This window comes from Protopterus annectens, chromosome 5.part1, assembly GCF_019279795.1.
Source record: "Protopterus annectens isolate FY-2018-M chromosome 5.part1, PAN1.0, whole genome shotgun sequence".
NCBI lineage: Eukaryota > Metazoa > Chordata > Ceratodontiformes > Protopteridae > Protopterus > Protopterus annectens.
Window position 1 is genome coordinate 364,167,876 of NC_056736.1, and position 21,248 is coordinate 364,189,123.

Sequence of the window (21,248 nt, forward strand, 5' to 3'; positions counted from 1 at the left end):
CGCACTGACGTCAGGGAAGAAGCGACAACAACCGACGCCGGACCTAGACTTTAGAATTCGGCCGACCGAGGACCCGCCTGACGGCAGGAGAACCCATCTGTTATGACTGCAGCTATATGCACGATGAACATCAGAAGTCCACTAAAATGGACAGACACTTAAGAGACTATATTCCTCATAACACCTGCAAACCAGATCCTGATGCATACTGCCAACCATACCAGTAAGTGAGCTATTCTGCTTGAACCAATCAACACGGAGTGCAGTACAGCAGGATACTGGTTCAGTCTAGTTAAATACAAAACATGTCAATTTGTTCTGAGATCCCAAGATTGATGGCTAGTTAACCACAGTGCTCTCCTAGAATGCACTTCTACAATGATGAAAACTGAACATTTTAACAAGATGGAGGTCCACTTTCAAACGTGTGCTTCCAGCAAGTTACTTTAGTTTCACTGTTGTAATGAGGCAGTATTTCAACTAAACTCACAGTAGATAATCAGCAATCATACACTATATCACATCATACCTTGGTTATGGTTCCTTCTCAGTTCCTTTTGAAAAATATCTATGCTCTTCTTTTGGAAAGTCACATCAAGCAAACTTGAAGGATACACATGATTGCAGGATAACCTGTAAGTGTTTTCTAAGATTCCTTCTTCATTGACATCCACAAAAATCTGCTGCCCACACACAGCACAGATATCATCTGAAAGGTGTTTTGTAGGCATACCTGTAGCACTGTAATACTTTAAAATAAATAAATAAATAAATAAATAAATAAAAAGATGCGTTACACAGGATACATTTTTTGCACATGAAAGATATCTTATGGTTTTAAAAAATGAAAGTTGTGTACTTACCTTAATGATACAGTTGTACAAAGAAAGCACAACTTTGATAACTTTTAGGACCAATTCAAAGGTGTTAGGACTGCTCAGCAAACAAAAGCCTTTCCAGGCTGCAAATCACCCAATGCCCTGCTTTCCTTTCCATTATGCATAATAGATGCCTCGTTCTTCAGTTCTATGGTAAGTGCAAATAGGAGGAAAAAGGAAGGACTGGACAGAAGATAGAAGAAAAAAGCAGAAACAATTCTACCTAGGATATGTAGCCACTTACACCAAGGATCTTACCTTCCCATTTAGGCAAAAGGCAGTGGTCTGGCAGTGCCTGCTAGAACCAAATACAGCAGTAAATTCAAAACCACACCATCCTGGGGGGTCAGTTGATATAAACTGTCATAATTTGAACAGTTTCCTCATCCTGTTGCACAGAGAGCTAGGACTCCTCCACATAAGGATAACATTAAAAAACTCACCAAAACTAAAAACAACCATAGATACCAGCAAAATATTCCAAGAACTGAAGACAGCAACTGGGGCAAAGGATAACTACAAGTCCTTCTTCACTTACTTAAGAAAACTAAAATAATTCACAACAGTGCTCTAAACTTTTCCACAATGGTATATTCCACTCAAACCTGAAGGACATTGCTCCAGTCATCCCGGAATCACATTTCCATACCATCACCAAGAATCAAGTCATTAAGGTACTTTAAAAGACCAAAAGCACACTTCTTCCATGGGTCCCAACAATATAAAAGGTTACCTAAAACTGTATCAACCATGCATTCACTGATACCCTCCTTAAACTTTTTAACCTAAGCCTGTCTATAGGTTATGTCCAGGAGTCCTGGTGCAAAAGGGTCCCCCTTTGCAAGGCTGGGTTCACCGCAGATGCTACAGGAGCCTTGGCCTTATGAATCTTATCTGCAAAGCCATGGGGCACATTGTTAACAACCTCATACATCACATCATTAAAATCTGATAAGCTGTGACCCATGGTAATTCAGCTTTGTAAAGGGTATGTCATGTCTGATGAATCCTATAAGCTTCTTTCAAAAGATCATGCAGGGATAGATCGTAAGCACACTGTCTATATGCTTCCCATCTTGATTTGATTAAGGCAGTTAACACCATGCCACATTATGGAATCAAAAACAAATGTGTTGCATTAAACACAGATGCCTAATATGATTAGAAGGATAGTAAACAGGCTCAAACTGCACATATTGCCAGAGTTGGTGATACCTTCTCTGTCAGAGAGTAGTTGACCAGTGGTACTTCCCATGTCAGAACCCCTCCTTGTTTGGCATTTATTTCTCTCACCTCAAAACTAACACACTGATATTTGGTTAACCAAATTTGCTGTTGACTGCAAGATGGGTGTAGTTATCAAGTCAACCCGAGATACTTATACCCTTCAAAATGAATTACCACAAGTCAACACTTGGCGACTGAAAAAGGGCTTAGACTAGATATTAAGCAATGCAGCATCATTCCTTCTGGGAAATGGCAAACTACTTTAACCTACAGCATCAACAACACCTCAATATCTAGTCGGTCAGTGATCAAAGACCTGGTCATCTAGGTGACAGCTGCCCTTCCTCTTAACACGATGTGGTCACTGTAGTTAGGAAACCCTTCTCAATTTTACAACCAATTACCAAAGGCATTTCTACTAAAACCAGGAAAGTCATTGTTCCCTTATAATCCTGATACCTTTCTTACAGATCTATCGTAAGTACAGAACTTTCCTTTTCGATTAGAAACGGCACATTTTCATCAAACTTTACAAAATTTGTAGCCAATCTTCCTTGGTGATCTCACTCATGGGAGGACAGCAGTGATGACAATACCTCAACAGTAAAATCTGGACCTGAAAACAATGTCTAGCTTGTAATGCCTCACTAACATGTTCAGAAGAAATGGCTACAGCTGCACAAATGCCATCTAAAGTGGCATTACAGAAAAAGGCCACAGAGGTAACCTCTTCTTTAGGAGAATAACTAAGGCTGGTGTCTAAGATTTTAGGCATATAATTAAGAAACATACAGTAACAAAAGACAAGCGAATACCTTTGCCAGCAGTTCAAATGAAAAACAATATTTTGTCATGGCATTTCTTCTATGAAACTGGACCTTATTCTGGGGGTTCAGAGGGTAAGAAAGGGAAAGTACACTTGTGTACACTTACCATAAATGTAGATGTTTGAGTGTATTCACTGTTGCAGTCATTACATTTGGGTTATCCTGCTGGCAGGTTGCCCTCAGTCGGCCTGAATTCCAAAGTCTTGGGTCTTGCGTCGGTTGCTGTCGATTCTTCCCTGACGTCAGGGGTATAAAAGATGCAGCCAATGCAATTTTCTTCAGTTTTTCTTGCCCCAGATGTCAGGTGCCCCCAAAAGGGTAGGCTAAAAATATGTAAATAAAACATACATGCACCAAAATAAGCTTTACCTTCATCTATAAGCAAATACACCACATAGGTTGTAAAGATTACAGAAGTAAAAATTAGAGAAGTAAAGACTAGTTTCAGCAAAAATAAGGGGGATGGCAGGAGGGTAACCTGGACTGCAACAGTGAATACACTCGAACATCTACATTTATGGTAAGTGTACACAACTGTACTATGTTCTTTGTGTTTCACTGTTGCAGTGATTACATTTGGGTCGAGTCCCACAGCTATGGTTGGGGGGCTGGAGCTAAACAGCATTAGGAGCGGCTATGAGGCCCTGCAGAACTGCAGTGGCAAAGCCTGCCCTGGATTTAGAGCAAAGAGGCAGATTGTAATGTTTTGTAAATGTATGCCCTGAACTCCAAGTAGCAGCCTCTAAAACGTCTTTGGTTGGTACTCCCCTGAGAAAGGCTGCAGACGTGGCTGCAGCTCTGGTTGAATGTGGCCTAATGCCCTTAGGCACTGGTTTGTCATGCTGTGAGTAGCAGAAATGAATGCAGTGATCTATCCACTGTGAAATAGTCTGCTTGGAGATGGCCTTTCCTTGTGATGCTGTGGCATATGCCACTAGTAATTGTTCTTTCTGAAAAAGTACAGTTTTGTACCTACCATAAATGTAGATGTTCGAAGATCCACATTGCTGCAGTCCTTACATATGGGTAGTCCGCTGTCCTCGGTCGGCCCGAATACCAAAGTATTAGGCTGACGTCGGTCATGGGCGCTCAAATCTGACATCAGAGCCAGGGTAAAAAAAGCATGACCGACGCCATATTCTCAGTCTTTTCTTGCCCCAGATGTCAGAAGGCCCTAATAAGAAAGGGCACAGGCCAAAAACAGGATACCTCCCAAAAAGATGCCCAACAACAACCATCACCCTAACCACATAACCATGCTAAACTACAGAGGGGAAGGAGGGAAATTGGACTGCAGCAATGTGGATCTTGAACATCTACATTTATGGTAGGTACAAAACTGTACTATGTTCATCAAGTCACATTGCTCCAGTCCTTACAAATGGGTAGAATCCCAAAGCAGAGGTAAAGGGAGGATGGCAAAATCATAAAGCATTAGGGCTGCTAAAATGCCCTGTAATATTGCAGTGGCAAATCCAGCCCTAGACTTAGAATAAAGAGGAAGGTGGTAATGCTTGGAAAAGTATGTACTGAACTCCAAGTGGCTGCTTCCAAAATATCTTTTGTAGCTACCCCCTTAGAAAGGCAGTAGAAGTGGCAGTAGCTCTGGTGGAATGAGGTCTGATTCCAGCGGAATCTCCTTACCATGATGGGAATAACAGAAAGAAATACAAAACCCAATCCATTTAGAAATAGTTTGTTTTGAAACAGGTTTTCCCTGCGGACCCAAAGCAAAAGAAACAAACAACTGCTGAGACTGCCTGAACCCCTTGGTTCTGCTCAAATAATAACGTAACTGCCTGTGAATATCCAAAGTATGCAAAATCTTCTCCCCTTTATTTTGGGGGTTTGCATAAAAAGTAGGCAAATGAATAGTTTGGTTCAAGGCCACACTAGAAACCACTTTAGGCATAAAGGAAGGATTAGTACGCAAAGATACCCTATCCTTATGAAAAATCAGGAAAGGTTCCACTGCCATAAGGGCCTGTAAAATTCAGAAACCCTTCTTGCAGAGGTAATGGCCAACAAAAAAGCAGTCTTCCATGATAAATACTTTAACTCGGCAGTAGCTGCAGGCTCAAAAGGTTGTAGAGTAAGCTTTTCCAACACAAAATTGAGATCCCAAGCAGGAGTAGGAGCTCTACGTGGGGGTCTTATGTTCTTTGCCCCTCTAAGAAATTGCTTAAACAAAGGATGGGAAAATAAAGGAGGGTCACAGTCATAGTGAGCAGAAAACCTTTATCGAGGAGAAAGACAAACCCTTGTCCAATAACTCAGTAAGATATTGAAGAGAAACACTTAAATCAGGCTTGGAAACATCAAAGTTCTTCGCTTTGCTCCAAAGAAAAAATCTCCTCCATTTATCAGCGTAAACTTTCCTTGTACTAGGCCTTCTGGCCTCCAAAATAACATTCAAAACTTGTTGTGGAAGCTGAGACCCTCCAGGGCCTAAAACAGAATATGCCAGGCTGTGAGATGCAGAGACTGAATATTGACATTGAGGAAGTGATTGCCCTCCTGAGACAAAAGATGCGGAATCAAAGGCAGAGGCCATGGAGGCTCCCCGTACCAAACTCCCCAGTAGTGGGTACCAGTGCTGTGAGGCCAATCCGCCACTATCAGAATCATGGATGGCTTGTCTATTCTGGCCTTCAGGAGTACCTTGGGAATGAGAGGCAGAGGTGGAAAGGCATAGACATGAAGATTGCTCCAACTGAATGATAGAGCACCCACCTTCCAAGCTGTGGGATGAAACATTTTTGTGCAAAACTTTGGCAACTGGTAATTTAGTGGAGAAGCGAACAGATCTATGTCTGGAGTCCCCCATAACACTGTCAACTTTTGAAACACATGAGGATCCAGTTTCCACTCGTGAGGATCCACAATTTGTCTGCTCAACACATCCGCTAAGGAGTTCTGTGCTCCTGGTAGAAACCTTGCCTGAAGATTGAGGTGTAAACTGAGAGCAGTCTCCCACAAAATCATCGCTTGCCTGCAAAGAGGGTAAGAATGGGTTCCCTTGCTTGTTGATGTACCACATGACAGTAGTGTTGTCTGTTTGAATCAACACCTGTCCTGGGTGAAGTAAATCCTTGAAAGCCATCAATGCAAATTGGACTGCTAACATCTCCTTCAAGTTGATATGCAAATGTTGAAGTCTGACAGGCCACGTGTCTTGCACCCATTTTCCATTGAGGTGTGCTCCCAAGCCTTGTCCGAGGCATCTGTCGTTAGAATCTGACTCGCCTCTGGTCGGGTCACAGAGAGTCCCTTGTTTAGGTGACATTCTTGAGCCCACCACAAAAATTCTTTCTGAATGCAAGGTATTATCTGAATGACAGTGTCTAGATCTTGGCAGTGTTGTGTCCATACATTTTTGAGATACCATTGAAGCTTCCTCATATGCAGTTTGGCATTGGGAAGCACCAGAATACAAGATGCCATGAACCCCAAGGCTTGAAGGACTGTCCTTGCAGTCAGCCTGGACTGTAGAGACATTTGATGGAAATAAAGAGAAAGGCTTCTTTGTTTGTCCGGGGTCAAAAGGCCATCTGGGAAGCTGTATTCAGTCTCACACCCAGAAAGCACATGTCCTGAGAGGGTACTAGACTGGACTTTGTTTCGCTCACAGAATACCCTAGGCATCTTAACACTACCATCACATACTGTAGATGATGCAGAAGTTCGTCTTTGTGTTGTGCAATAATCAGGCAATCGTCCAAATAAGGATAAATCTGTATTCCTCTTAACCTGAAAAAGGCTATCACTGGAGCCAGAACCTTTGTGAACACTCTGGGCGCAGTAGATAAGCCAAAGGGCAATGCAGAGAACTGATAATGTAAATTTCAGCCGCAGGTACCTCCTGCAACTGGGCCTGATAGGAACATGAAGATAAGCCTCTTTGAGATCCAGAGTTACCATCCAGTGATCTTTTCCCAACAGAGGTAAAAGCTGTTGTAACGTTAGCATTTTAAACTTTGGAATGTCCAGATAAGTGTTGAGGATAGATAAATCCAAAATTGGTCTCCACGTGTTCCCTTTCTTTGGTACTAGAAACAGGCGAGAATAAAATCCTAGTCCCACTTCTGACAGAGGAACTGGCTGTATAGCTCCCATTTGAAGAAGTAAAGAAATCTGCTTGTGAGCCTCTATCCTTTGCCGAGGAGGAACGTCTGGCATGCCTTTGAAAGGAGGCAATGTATGTCCTGGGTGACTAAAAGCCAGTTTTGCTTGAAGAGTGCTAACTTTCCTCCCAAAGGAGCTGCCAGGGAAGAAGAATCTGGCAGCTGAAAATGCAGGTCATTGGGCCTGTTTACGAAAGGACTGGCCCCTGCCCTCACCTGCAGATTGTGCAGGTGAACTCCAAGTTCTAGGCCTGAATGTACTGTGAGCTCTGCCCCTGCCACGTCTAGATCTACCCCTAGACTGAGAATCAGAAGAAGGGTAGGTCCACCCCTTAGTAGGCCAATTTCTACTAAACTTTGGAGGTTGCACCTGCAAAAAACTTTAACAGTCTGCATGGACTTAGCCTTGTCTTCCATTTTCTTCAAAACCACTCCACAGGGGACCAAACAAAACTTCAGACTGTAAAGGGCATCCAGAATTCTAGTCTTAACATGCTCGGACAAATTCTGATCCTTAAGCCAGGCGTGCCTACGAAGAACTGAACCAGTGGCAGCCACCCTAGAAGAGGCCTGTACAGCATCAAAACCACACTGCAAAGAATGCTTACCCACCTGTTCAGAGACATGTACTAAATCCTGCAATTCTTTACACTCTATGCCCTCTGCCAAAGCATCCACTTTAGATTTTAGCTGAGAAAGGAGGAAATTCTGATATTTCAACATATGAAACTGGCCATTTAAAGCCCTCATTGCTAAAGTAGAAGAGGTATACACCTTCTTACCCCATCTATCCAAAGCTCTAGCTTCCTTATCTAGAGGAACCGGATTCTTTACAACAGAAGCTCTAACACCCTTAGGCCCCTGACTAATAGTTTCTGGGTCCCTAGGACTCTTATACAGATATTTATGAGCCTCAGGCACCCTGTAATACCTGTCCGGTTTAACTGGCAGGAGGCAAAGAATCTGGATTAAGGGAAGCCTCGAGAAAACATCTTGAACAACATCCAAAACAGGAGGTATAGCCAAGGGTCTATGCTGTGGCAAAAACAAGAATTCCCTAAGCCACTTCCGTGAATCAGAGAAATCCTGTCCTTCCCACTTAAAATGCTCCCTCATGGAATGCAGAGTTTCTGAAAATGAAAAATCCTCTGGAGGAGAAGCAGAAGGAGTGGAATCCTCTGCATCAGAATCCGAATAAGGGGAAAATCTTGAATATCTTCAGCAGAAGAGTCTGAGTCCTCTGAGGCCTGATCCAAACTTTCCAACTCTGGCTCCACCCTGGGCCTCTTATCAGGAGGCATAGAACCTCTAATTACAATAATCAAATCTTCTGCCATTTTAAGCATGTGCTTTTTAGGCACAGACCCTGAAGTACCTGGAGGAACACCAGAGGAAGGCAAAACAGACCTGCCCCTAGAAGAAGCCTTAGAAATAGTAGCAGAAGGCCTAACCACCTTAGGCATAGAAGGGAGAACAGTAACCTGAGAGGCCCCTTCAGCTTGACCTGACTCCTGTGAGGCCACATCCTGCAAAATCAAAGTTTCCCCTGAGACTCAACAGAAACTTCAGCCGGATCCACCTGCTCCACTGTAGTTTCTGCAGGACCGCGTCAAACGGATGAATCAACCTGTCTAGGTTTCAAGGATTTGTCTTTGCGCTTCTTTGTGAAGGCGCCGGAGGATCCGACGGCATATTATAATTACACCGCTACCAAAGACTAACCTAGCACAATCTAACCTTCTTTTATAGTGCGCTTATTAAACCTAGCACAAAACCGACACCCGACTACGCCGTGGTCCGTCCCAAACAAGGAATGCAAAGAGAGTGATAATCCCTATGCGGTATCTGTTTCCCACAAGAAATACAATTATTCATTTTTTCTGACATCCGGAATTAACTGAGGCAAGAAAAAACAAAAATATTCCCAACGGGTACTTAGCCCAACTTGGTTTCGGTCTGAAACTCAGAATACGAAAATTTCAGAACGCCGAACGGCACTTGCAACGCTGCTTCTGCATCGGACCATGCGGCAAAAAAGACTGAGGATATGACGTCGGTCATGCGCTTTTATACCCTGACGCTCTGATGTCAGATTTGAGTGCCCATGACCGACGTCAGCCTAATACTTTGGTATTCGGGCCGACCGAGGACAGCGGACTACCCATATGTAAGGACTGCAATGTGAGATGAAGAACATCTTTAGTTTTGTCCAAGTAGAATCTAAGTTGTCTGTGTACGTCCAAAGAATGCAGAATTTTCTCCCCCTTGTTCTGTGGATTTGGATAAAACGTTGGCAAATTAATAGCTTGGTTAAGGGCTACACTGGATACCACCTTAGGCATAAATGTAGGGTTTGTTCTCAGAGACACCCTGTCTGGATAATAAATGATAAAGGGTTCCACAGCCATGAGAGCCTGCAGCTCTGAAACTCGTCTTGCAGAAGTTATTGCTAGGAGCAGAGCTGTTTTCCAAGTTAAGAACTTTATATCTGCAGTAGCAGCTGGCTCAAAAGGATGTAAGGTGAGTTTTTCCAAGACATAATTGAGGTCCCATGCAGGTACTGGCGTTCTCCTTGGAGGCCTTAAGTTTTTGGCTCCTCTGAGGTACTGCCTTAATAAAGGATGAGAAAAAGAGTGGTGGCTCTGCATTGTAATGAGCCGAAATGGCAGAGGCATGGATTTTAATTGATGAAAAAGATAGGCCGTTGTCCAGCATCTCACTTAAGTATTGCAAAATCTAAGGAATATTTGGGACAGCTGTATCATTTCCTTGAGCTTGGTTCCAAGCACAAAATCTCTTCCATTTCCCAGCATAGGATTTTCTAGTACTAGGCCTTCTGGCTTCTAAAATGACATCCATCACAGCTTTACTGAGAGGTGTGGTTTGTATGGCTACATTATCCGCCATGCTGCCAGATTTAGGGTCCCGAATTGGCTGTGCATAATCGGGTTGTTTTTCTGGGACAGTAGATGAGGTATTTGAGGTAAGGTCCAGGCTGGGCATTGGGACATGTTCCTTAAGCTCGGATACCAGTACTGGCATGGCCCATCTGGGGCAATCAGAATCATTGTTGGTTTCTCCTGTCTGACCTTTAGGAGTACCTTGGGGAGGAGTGGCAGTGGAGGAAAGGCATATACTGATAGGTTTGTCCAGCTGAAAGATAAGGCGTCCACTTTCCAAGCTCGTCTGTGATAAGTCCTTGTGCAGAATCTTTTTAGTTGATTGTTGTAAGGGGAGGCCGTCCCCATTTCTTTGTCATCATGCTGAAGACTTGTGGATCCAGGTGCCACTCATGGGGATCCATGAGGTTTCTGCTATGTTCGTCTGCCAGAGTATTTTCCTTTCCTGGCAGGAACTGTGCCTGCAGATGAACTTGGTAAGTCAATGCTGTGTCCCATAAAGACATGGCTAGTCTGCAAAGGGGGTAAGAATGAGTGCCCCCCTGCTTGTTTATGTACCGCATGACCATTGTGTTGTCTGTCTATCAGTAGTTGTCCCGGATGAAGTAGGTCCTTGAAGGCTGTCAGGGCATTTTGAACAGCTAGCATCTCTTTTTGATTGATATGTAGATGCTTTTGGTTTGTGGACCAGGTGCCCTGAATGCCTCTTCCTGCCATGTGTGCCCCCCAGGCATAATCTGATGCATCAGTCGTTAGGCTCTGCCTGGGTGGGGGTAGTGAGAATGGCTGTCCCTTGTTTTAGAGACAAGCCTTTGCCCACCTTCAAAACTCCTGTTGCAGGCAGGGAATGAGAGGAATCATTGTTTCCAGGCTGTGGCAATGTTGTGTCCAGACACTTTTTAGGTACCACTGAATTTTCCTCATATGCAGCCTTGCATATGGAATTCGTAAGATGCAGGATGCCATGAAGCCCAAAGCCTGCAGAATTTTTCTTGCAGATAACTGGGCCTTTGTTGCCATTTCCTTGAAATAGGTAGTCAGTTGCCTTTGTTTGTCTGGAGTGAGATAAGCCATCTGGGCAGTTGTATTTAAGCTTGCACCCAGGAATATCTCTTGAGAGGGTACTAGTTTTGATTTCTTTTTGTTGACTGTGTACCCTAGGCATGTTAAAAGTCTTTGCACAAACGTCAGATGCTGTAGTAGGTTCTCTGCTTGTATGAGGCAGTCGTCCAAGTAAGGATATATTTGTATTCCTCTTTGTCTGCAGTAAGCAACTACTGGTGCCAGGCACTTTGTGAAGACCCTGGGCGCAGTAGATAAGCCAAAGGGCAGTGCAGAGAATTGGTAATGCTTTGAGCCAGCCTTGAATCTGAGGTATCGTCTACATGATTGTCTGATTGGGACATGCAGGTATGCCTCTTTTAGGTCTCACAAGCCAAGCCTTGCTGCCCAGCATGGGCAGAAGGCTGCTGCAAGGTCAACATCTTGAATTTTGGAATATCCAGGAAAGTGTTTAGAATAGATAGGTCCAATACTGGTTTCCATGATTTGTCCTTTCTGGGTACCAAGAACAGTCTTGAGTAAAATCCTTGTCCCTGCTCTTGCTGTGTTCACTTGTTGAAGAGCCCTCATGTCCATGAGAGCTGCGACTTGTTTTTGAGCCTCTGCCCATTGATTTTTTGGCAGGTCTGGCCATCCATATGCCCTTGGCAGGGCATGGAAGTGAAACTTGTAGCCTTGTGACACTATATCTAGAACCCATTTGTCCTGGGTTATAATGTGCCAATTTTGAGAAAAAAGTGCTAGTTTTCCCCCTAAGGGTGCTGCCAGAAGATAAGTGCTTGGTGCAGGCAGGGGAAGTCATTGGGACTGTTTCCTGTATGGTTGTGATTTGTCTTCTCCACCTTTGGAGGTAGAAGCACCCCATTGCTTAGACCTGTAGGAACCTTGCGGCTGTGATCTGTCTCTAGGGCATCTGGATCTGCCCCTTTGAGGTCTGTCTGACACTGGAAAGAGACCAATTCTTTGTAGACCAGTGTCTGCTAAATCTAGGTGGCTGTACCTGTAAGAAATCCTTGACAGTTTGCATAGATTTAGCTTTGTCCTCCATTTTTTTTTAACACCTCTTCTGCCTTAACACCAAACAAAGTATCATGTTGTAATGGAGCATCTAATAATTTTGCTTTAACATGATCAGGCAGATTTTGTTCCTTTAACCAAGCATGCCTCCTAATGACAGAACCCGTAACAGCGGCCCTGCAGGAAAATCAAAACCACATTGCAAAGTATGCTTTCCAAATTGTTCAGCTGCATGCAATAAATCCTGCATTTCTTTGTTTTCTGCACATTCAGAATTTACCATCATTTTCTGTTTAAGCAGTGTCATGATATATTGCTGATATTTGTGCATATGAAACTGGCAATTTAAGGCCCTTATAGCCAAGGTAGCAGATGTGTAAATCTTTTTTCCCCATCTATTCAGTGCCCTAGAATCCCTGTCAGAGGGGGTAGGGTTATTTGCAGTGGAAGCCTTGACCCCTTTGGGACCCTGAGAAATAGTTTCTGGGTCTGCAGTAGGGTTTTTGAAAAGGAATTTATGAGAGTCAGGGACCCTGTAGTATCTGTCCGGCTTAACAGGAGCTGGAGGGTAAGGAGTCAGCGGTCAGACTAGACTCGGAGAACACATCATCTACAATGTCTAACACAGGTGGAATAGCTAGAGGCCTGTGTTGAGGTAGTAAACGGAAGTCTGAGCCTCTTCTTAGATTCTGAAAAATCTTGGCTCTCCCAGTGGAAGTGCTCCCTCATGGTATGCAAGGTTTCCCCAAAAGAGTAGTCCTCAGGACGAGAAGCTGAAGGAATTGGTTCTTCAGCATCAGACTCCTCATAGGGGAGGGGGGGGTATTCCTGATCAGAAGAGGAATCAGAAGAAATGGAAACCTGATCTGAAGATTCATACTCGGTCTCTTGCCTAGGCCTCTTATCAGGAGGGGGATGGGAGCCCCTGATCAAGGTAATTCTTTGGCCATTTTGAGCATCTGTTTTTTGGGCATCGAGGCCTGTCCATGTGGCTGTTGAACTTGTTTCTTTGCCTTTAAAGGTGTTTTAGTCTTTGCCTTTGAAGTTGGTTTAATATGCAATTGTTTAGGTCTGAATACACCCTCAGAAGCAGATGCCTGCTCAGCGGCTCCGGACCCATCTGAGGGAATAATTTCCGAGGCTCCAATATCTTGAGTTTCCAGCGGCCTGCCCGACTCCACATGGGAGTCGGTAGTGGCCTGCGACTCTAAAGTAGCGGGCGTCAGGGGCTGCAAAAGCGCCTCACTGAGAACAGGTGAACCGGCGACTTGCTTAGGAGAAAAGTACAGTTTTGTACCTACCATAAATGTAGATGTTCGAGGATCCACATTGCTGCAGTCCTAACCATTGGGTAGTCCGCTGTCCAGTCGGCCCGAATACCAAAGTATATGGCTGACGTCGGTCAAGGCGCATTAGACTGATGTCAGGACGTCAGGGTACTAATGCGCATGACCGACGTCATATCCTCAGTCTTTTCTTGCCCCAGATGTCAGAAGACCCTAAAAAGACCAGGCCCAAACCAAAAAACCAAAAAACCCTGCACCAAACATATATACAATATATACAAATGTACAAGAGTATATCCGAACCCACACCAACACCCCTAAACACAGAGGGGAAGGAGGGAGGGTAAATTGGACTGCAGCAATGTGGATCCTCGAACATCTACATTTATGGTAGGTACAAAACTGTACTATGTTCTTCATTCCACATTGCTGCAGTCCTAACCATTGGGTAGAATCCCAAAGCAGAGTTAAGGGAGGCTGGCAAATCATAAGGAAGCAGGAGCTGTCAACATGCCTTGCAAAATAGCTGTGGCAAAACCAGCCCTAGATTTAGAGTAGAGAGGAAGATGGTAATGCTTAGAGAAAGTATGCACTGAACTCCAAGTAGCTGCCTCCAAAATATCCTTAGTTGCCACCCCCCTTAGAAATGCTGTATAAGGTTTTCCTTTTCTTGAGCCAGAATCAGGCAGTCGTCCAAATAAGGATAGATTTGAATTCCTTTTAGCCTGAAGTAAGCTATCACTGGAGCCAGAACCTTTGTGAATACTCTGGGCGCAGTAGATAAGCCAAAGGGCAATGCAGAGAACTGATAATGAGAATTTCCAGCTCGAAAACGCAGATACTTTCTGCAACTTAGTCTTATAGGCACATGAAGGTAAGCTTCCTTGAGATCTAAAGTTACCATCCAGTGATCTTTGCCCAGCAGAGGTAAAAGCTGTTGTAACGTCAACATTTTGAACTTGGGAATGTCCAGATAAGTGTTGAGGATAGATAAATCCAAAATTGGTCTCCACGTGTTCCCCTTCTTTGGTACTAGGAACAGGCGAGAATAAAATCCTAGGCTCCTTTCTGGTACAGGGACTGGCTGAATGGCCCCTATTTGGAGTAACAGAGAAATTTGCTTGTGAGCCTCTGTCCTTTGTGGAGGAGGAACGTCTGGCATGCCTTTGAAAAGGGGGCAATGTATGGAAATAAAACCTGTAACCGTGGTGAATGATATCCAACACCCATCTGTCTTGAGTGATTAAATCCCAATTTTCTTTGAAAAGAGACAGTCTTCCTCCCAAAGGAGCTGCCAGACGAGAATCTACTGGCAGCTGAAAAGGCAGGTCATTGGGTCTGTTTGAAAGGACTGACCCCTGCCCTCACCAGAAGTCTGAGCAGGTGAACCCCCTGTTCTAGGCCTAAAAGAACCTTGAGCTCTGCCCCTACCACGTCTAGACCTACCCCTAGACTGGGAATCATAAGCAGGATATGTCCATCCCTTAGTAGGCCAATTTCTACTAAACTTTGGTGGCTGCACCTGCAAAAATCTTTAACAGTTTGCATAGACTTAGCTTTGTCCTCCATTTTCTTTAAAACTGCTTCCACAGGCGAACCAAATAACACATCAGACTGTAAAGGAGCATCCAAAATCCTAGTCTTAACATGCTCTGCTAAATTCTGATCCCTCAACCAGGCATGCCTGCGAAGAACAGAACTAGTGGCAGCCACCCTCGAGGAGGCCTGCACAGCATCAAAACCACATTGCAAAGAATGCTTACCCACTTGTTCAGACACATGAACTAAATCCAGCAACTCTTTACACTCTATACCTTCCGCCAAAGCATCCACCTTAGATTTCAATAGTGAAAGGAGATAATTTTGATATTTTAGCATGTGAAACTGACAATTCAACGCTCTCATGGCTAAAGTGGAAGAAGTATACACTTTCTTTCCCCACCTATCCAAAGCCCTTGCCTCTTTATCAGTGGGAACAGGATTTTTAACAACAGAGGCCTTAACACCTTTAGGCCCCTGAGAAACAGTTTCGGGTCTGCCCTAGGACTCTTAAACAGATACTTATGAGCTTCAGGCACCCTATAGTACCTATCAGGTTTAACAGGGGCAGGAGGCAAAGAATCAGGGTTCAGGAAGCCTCTGCAAAAACATCTTCCACCACATTCAACACAGGAGGTATAGCTAAGGGCCTATGCTGGGGTAAAAATAAGAATTCCCTAAGCCTTTTCCTGGAATCAGAGTAATCTTGGCCTTCCCATTTAAAGTGCTCCCTCATGGAATGCAGAGTCTCTGAAAATGAGAAATCCTCAGGAGGAGAAGCTGTAGGAGTGGAATCATCCACATCAGAATCAGAATAAGGAGGATACTCCTGCAAGTCTTCCGCAGAAGACTCAGAAGCCTCTGAACACTGTTCAAAACTCTCAAACTCAGGTTCCACCCTAGGCCTCTTATCAGGAGGGGGCATGGAGCCTCTAATCATAGTAATTAAATCTTCTGCCATTTTAAGCATATGTTTCTTAGGCACAGAACCTGAAGTGCTAGGAGAAGCCCCCACTGAAGCCAAACTTGGCCTACCTCTCAAAGAAGTTTTGGAAACAGAAGGAGAGGCTCTAACTACCTTGGGAAGAGAGGGAAGAACAGATACCTGAGAAGCCCCTCAGCCTGGCCTACCTCCTGAGAAGGCACATCCTGTAACAGTAAAGTCTCTGCCTGAGACTCCAAAGAAACTCCTGGCAAAACCTCTGGCTCCACTGAGCCTTCTAAAGAACCGACGTCCGGGACTGCCGGTTCATCAACCCTAGGCTTTGCAGTTTTGTCCTTGCGCTTTTTGACGAGCGGGCGTCGGAGCATCCGGCGGCATTTTATAATTACAACGCTTCCCAAACACTAACCTGGCACAGTCTAACCTTCTCTTAATAGTGCGTTTGTTAAATCTAGCACAAGAGCGGCAACCAACAACGCCGTGCTCAGGCCCTAAACAAGGTATACACAAAGTATGGTAATCCCTATGAGGTATCTGCTTCCCACAAGAAATACAGTTATTCACTTTTTCTGACATCCGGTTAAATACTGAGGCAAGAAAAACCAAAATGTTCCCAACGTACTTAGCCAACTTTGATTCGGTCTGAAACTCCGACTTCGGAAATTTTTCAGAACGCCAACCTGCACTCGCAAAACTGCTTCTGCATCGGACCATGCGGCAAAAAAGACTGAGGATATGACGTCGGTCATGCGCATTAGTACCCTGACGTCCTGACATCAGTCTAATGCGCCTTGACCGACGTCAGCCATATACTTTGGTATTCGGGCCGACTGGACAGCGGACTACCCAATGGTTAGGACTGCAGCAATGTGGAATGAAGAACATCTTAGTCAGTTTTGGACCTCGGTTACCTGTCTTTCTTTGCGTTTTTTGTGAACTCCGGTAGTCGGGTGGCTATGCGACGACATTGTATAATTAAATCTTCGCCCAAAATAGCTTAATGCAAAATCGTACAGATGCTTAATAGTGCGTTATTTAAATCTAGCACAAAACCGACAAAGTACAGTTGTGTATACTTAACATAAATGTAGATGTTCGAGTGTCTTCACTGTTGCAGTCATCACTGTTGGGTTCTTCCTGCCGGCAGGCAGTCCTCGGTCAGCCAGAATCCCAAAGTCTGGGTCCGGCATCGGCTGTTCAGTCATGCTTCCTGACGTCAGAGCGCTAGGAGTACAAAGCTGCCAACCAACGCCATTGTTCTCCAGTTTTTCTTGTCCCAGATGTCAGGTGCCCAAAAGTGAAGGCTAATAGTAAAACAAAAATGTAACGTACAACAAAGCCCATACCCTGTAGCAAATGCACCTCAGAAGAAGGGTGAAGTAGGAAACCACAGTAATGAAAGTATAAGAGGGGACAGGAGGGGAGGTAACCCAGACTGCAACAGTGAAGACACTCTAACATCTACATTTATGGTAAGTGTACACAACTGTATTATGTTCATCATGTTTCACTGTTGCACTCATCACTGTAGGGTTGAATCCCAAAGCTGAGGTAAAGGGTGGTGGTTATAGAGTAGAAGGGGCGGCTAGAAGGCCCTGCAAGACTGCAGAAGCAAAGCCTGCCCTAGACTTAGAGTAAACAGGGAGATTATAGTGCTTAGAGAAAGTATGCACTGAACTCCCAAGTTGCAGCTTCCAAAATATCCTTGGTAGGTACTCCTCTGAGAAAGGCAGCTGAAGTAGCAGCAGCTCTGGTAGAGTGAGTCCTAATTTTTCCTGGGATTTGCTTTCCATGATGAGAGTAACAAAATCTGATTCCATGAGCAATCCACTTAGAAATGGTCTGTTTTGAAATAGCTTTGCCTTGGGAATTTGTTGCATAAGAAACAAACAGTTGCTCTGTTTTCCTGCTATCCTTGGTTCTGTCCAGGTAAAAACGAAGTTGTCTGTGCACATCCAAGGAATGCAAGATCCTTTCCCCCTTATTTTGTGGATTATTGAAAAAAGTTGGCAGGTGAATAGTTTGATTTAAAGCCACTTTGGAAACCACTTTAGGCATGAAAGTAGGATTAGTCCTTAGAGACACCCTATCTTGGTGAAAAATAATATAAGGTTCCACAGCCATGAGTGCTTGTAACTCCAAGACTCTCCTGGCTGAAGTCAAAGACAGTAGGATAGCCGTTTTCCATGATAAATACTTAATATCGGATGTGGCAGCAGGCTCAAAAGGAGGCAGAGTGAGTTTTTCCAGAACATAGTTGAGGTCGCAGGCAGGTATGGGTGGTGTCCTAGGGGGCCTTAAATTCTTTGCTCCTCTGAGATATTGTTTCAGAAGTGGATGCAAAAAGATTGGAGGATCTGTAGTGTAATGTGCAGAGATAGCTGAGGCATGTACTTTTATGGAGGAGAAGGATAAACCCTCATGTAGCATTGTCTGTCAGGTAAAGTAAAATCAGTGGGATATTAGGAATGAGAGGATCCGAATCCTGAGCATGCATCCAGGTGCAAAATCTCTTCCATTTACCTGCATACGATTTTCTAGTGTTAGGCCGTCTGGCTTCTAAGATGACATCCATGACCTGTTTGGGAAGGAAAGGATTAATCATAGACCCTGAATTCGCCAGGCTGCTAAGGCTGAGAGTTTTGACATGAGAGTGCGGAATCTGGCCCTGGTGTTGGGACAAAAGATTTGGAATCTGAGGTAAAATCCAAGGAGGCTCCTGGGATAGATTCATCAGTGTTGAGTGCCAAAATTGTCGATGCCAATTTGGGGCCAGTAAAATCATCATCTTGGGCTTGTCCTGTTTGATCTTTAGTAACACCCATGGAAGAAGAGGTAGTGGCGGAAAGGCATACCCAGAGAGGTTTCTCCAACTGAATGATAGTGCATCCACTTTCCATGCTAGCTTGTGAAATGTTCTTGTGCAAAAAATCTGTAACTGGTGGTTGAGGGGGGATGCAAAAAGATCTATGTCCGAGCAACCCCAGACTTCTGTAATCATCTTGAATATTTGGGTGTCTAGCATCCACTCGTGTGGGTCTGACAGGTTCCTGCTCAGGCTGTCTGCCAGAATATTTTGTTTTCCTGGCAGTAACTGAGCTTGTAGATCCACTTTGCAAGCTAGAGCTGTGTTCCATAGAGTCATGGCTAGTCTGCAAAGGGGGTAGGAGTGTGAACCCCCTTGCTTACGTACCACATAACAGTGGTGTTGTCTGTCCGTATCAATAGTTGTCCTGGTTGTAGGAGATCCCTGAAAGCCAAGAGGGCATTCTGTAGAGCTAACATCTCTTTTAAATTGATATGTAGGTGCTTCTGATCCTCTGTCCAAAAACCTTGCAGATTTTTTCCCTGCAAGTGGGCTCCCCATGCGTAATCCGAGGCGTCCGTGGTTAACACTTGGCTGGCTGGAGGCAGACTGAAGGCTTTCCCTTTGTTGTGAAGACATGCCATGGTCCACCAATGGAATTCCTTTTGTAGGCAAGACAGCAACCTGTGTGTCTAGACTGTGGCAATGCTGGGACCATACACTTTTTAGGTACCATTGTATTTTTCTCATATGTAGTCTTGCATTTGGTATGAGAAGGATGCAGGAGGCCATGTAACCCACAGCCTGCAGGAATTTCCTTGCAGTTAGCTGGGTTATTGACGCCAAGGTTTTGAAAGTTGAAGCCAGCTGCTGTTGTTTTTCGGATGTCAGGAATGCCATCTGGGTTGTTGTGTTTAGAAGAGCACCCAGAAAAGTTATCTGTTGTGTGGGTGTCAAATCTGGCTTTTTTATGTTCACAGTGAATCCCAGGTACTTGAGTAGATTTTGAACAAATTCCAGGTGCTGGAGTAAGACATCCTTGCTGTCTGCTTGAATAAGGCATTTGTCATCCAGATAAGGGTAAATTTGAATTCCCTTGAGTCTGCAATAAGCTACTACTGGTGCCAGGCACTTGGTGAAGACCCTGGGTGCAGTAGACAAGCCAAAGGGCAGCGCAGAGAATTGGTAATGTTTCGAGCCGGCCTTGAACCTGAGGTATTTTCTGCACTCCTGTCTGATAGGGATGTGTAGGTAAGCCTCCTTTAAATCCAATGTCACCATCCATGCATTTTTGCTCTACATTGGCAGGAGCTGTTGCAGAGTAAGCATCTTGAACTTTGGTATCTCCAGGAAAGTGTTTAAGACTGAGAGATCCAGGATGGGTCTCCGTGAATTTTGCTTTCTGGGAACTAGGAAGAGCCTGGAGTAAAAGCCTTGCCCAGTCTCTGATTGTGGAAGCAGTTCTATGGCCCTCATAGCCATGAGGGATCCCACCTGGTTTAATGCCTCTGCCCATTGGTGTTTTGGTAGGTCTGGCCATCTGTTTGGTCTTGGCAAGGTATGAAAGTGGAATTTGTAACCTCTTGAAACTACCTCCAGAACCCACTTGTCTTGGGTTATGCAAGTCCAATTTTGTTGAAAAAGAGAGTTTTCCTCCTAGAGGGGCTTCCAGGAGAGAAGTTCCTGGAGCCATGCAGGGGGAGTCATTGAGCCTGTTTTCTATAAGATTCATATCCTCTCCACCCCTGGGGGTGGAAGCACTCCACTGTCTAGGTCTGTAAGAGGTCTGTGCTTGGGCCCTCCCTCTGGAGCGCCTATATCTACCCCTCTGAGGCCTGTCCGAGCTGGGAAAGGACCAACTTTTAGTTGGCCAATTTCTGCTAAATCTTGGGGGCTGAACTTGTAAGAAATCCTTAACTGTTTGCAAGGATTTTGCCTTATCCTCCATTTTCTTTATCACCTCTTCAGCCTTAGACCCAAACAAAACATTATGCTGAACAGAGCATCCAGTAACTTTGCTTTCACTTGATAAGGTAAGTTTTGTTCCTTTAACCAAGCATGCCTTCTAATGACTGTGCCAGAGGCAGCCACCCTGCAAGAAGCCTCCAAGGCATCAAAACCACAGTGTAAGCCATGGTTCCCCGCTTGTTCAGTGGCATGCATCAAATCGTGTAATTCCTTATTATCTGCACATGCAGTAATGGTACCCAGTTTTTGTCTCATAACAGACAGTAGAAATTGCTGATATTTTAGCATATGAAATTGACAATTTAAAGCCCTAATAGATAAAGTAGCAGAAGTGTACACTTTTTTTGCCCCATCTCTCCAAAGCTCTGGAATCCTTATCTGTCGGAATAGGGTTTTTAGCTGCCTTAACCCCCTTAGGACCCTGAGAAATTGTTTCTGGATCAGCAGTAGGATTTTTGTAAAAGAACTGGTGGGAGTCAGGGACCCTGTAATATCTGTCGGGCTTAGCAGGGGCTGGAGGAAAGGAGTCAGGAGTTAAATTAGCCTAAGAAAAGGCATCATCCACAATATCCAAAATAGGAGGAATAGCCACGGGTCCATGTTAGGGAAGAAGGAAATCCCTAAGCCTTCTCTTAGATTACGAGCACTCCTGTCCTTCCCAGTGAAAATGT

The 21,248-nt window shown here is 44.4% G+C and overlaps 1 protein-coding gene across 1 annotated transcript in view; it reads right to left on the minus strand.

Annotated features, from left to right (window-relative positions):
* The window catches only part of RNF121 (ring finger protein 121), a 658,308-nt gene that overhangs the window by 368,032 nt on the left and 269,028 nt on the right, over nucleotides 1-21,248 (minus strand). The window contains exon 7 of the mRNA XM_044073037.1: nucleotides 616-749. Within this exon, the coding sequence (XP_043928972.1) occupies nucleotides 616-749 (134 nt within the window). The remainder of the gene's footprint in view (nucleotides 1-615; nucleotides 750-21,248) is intronic.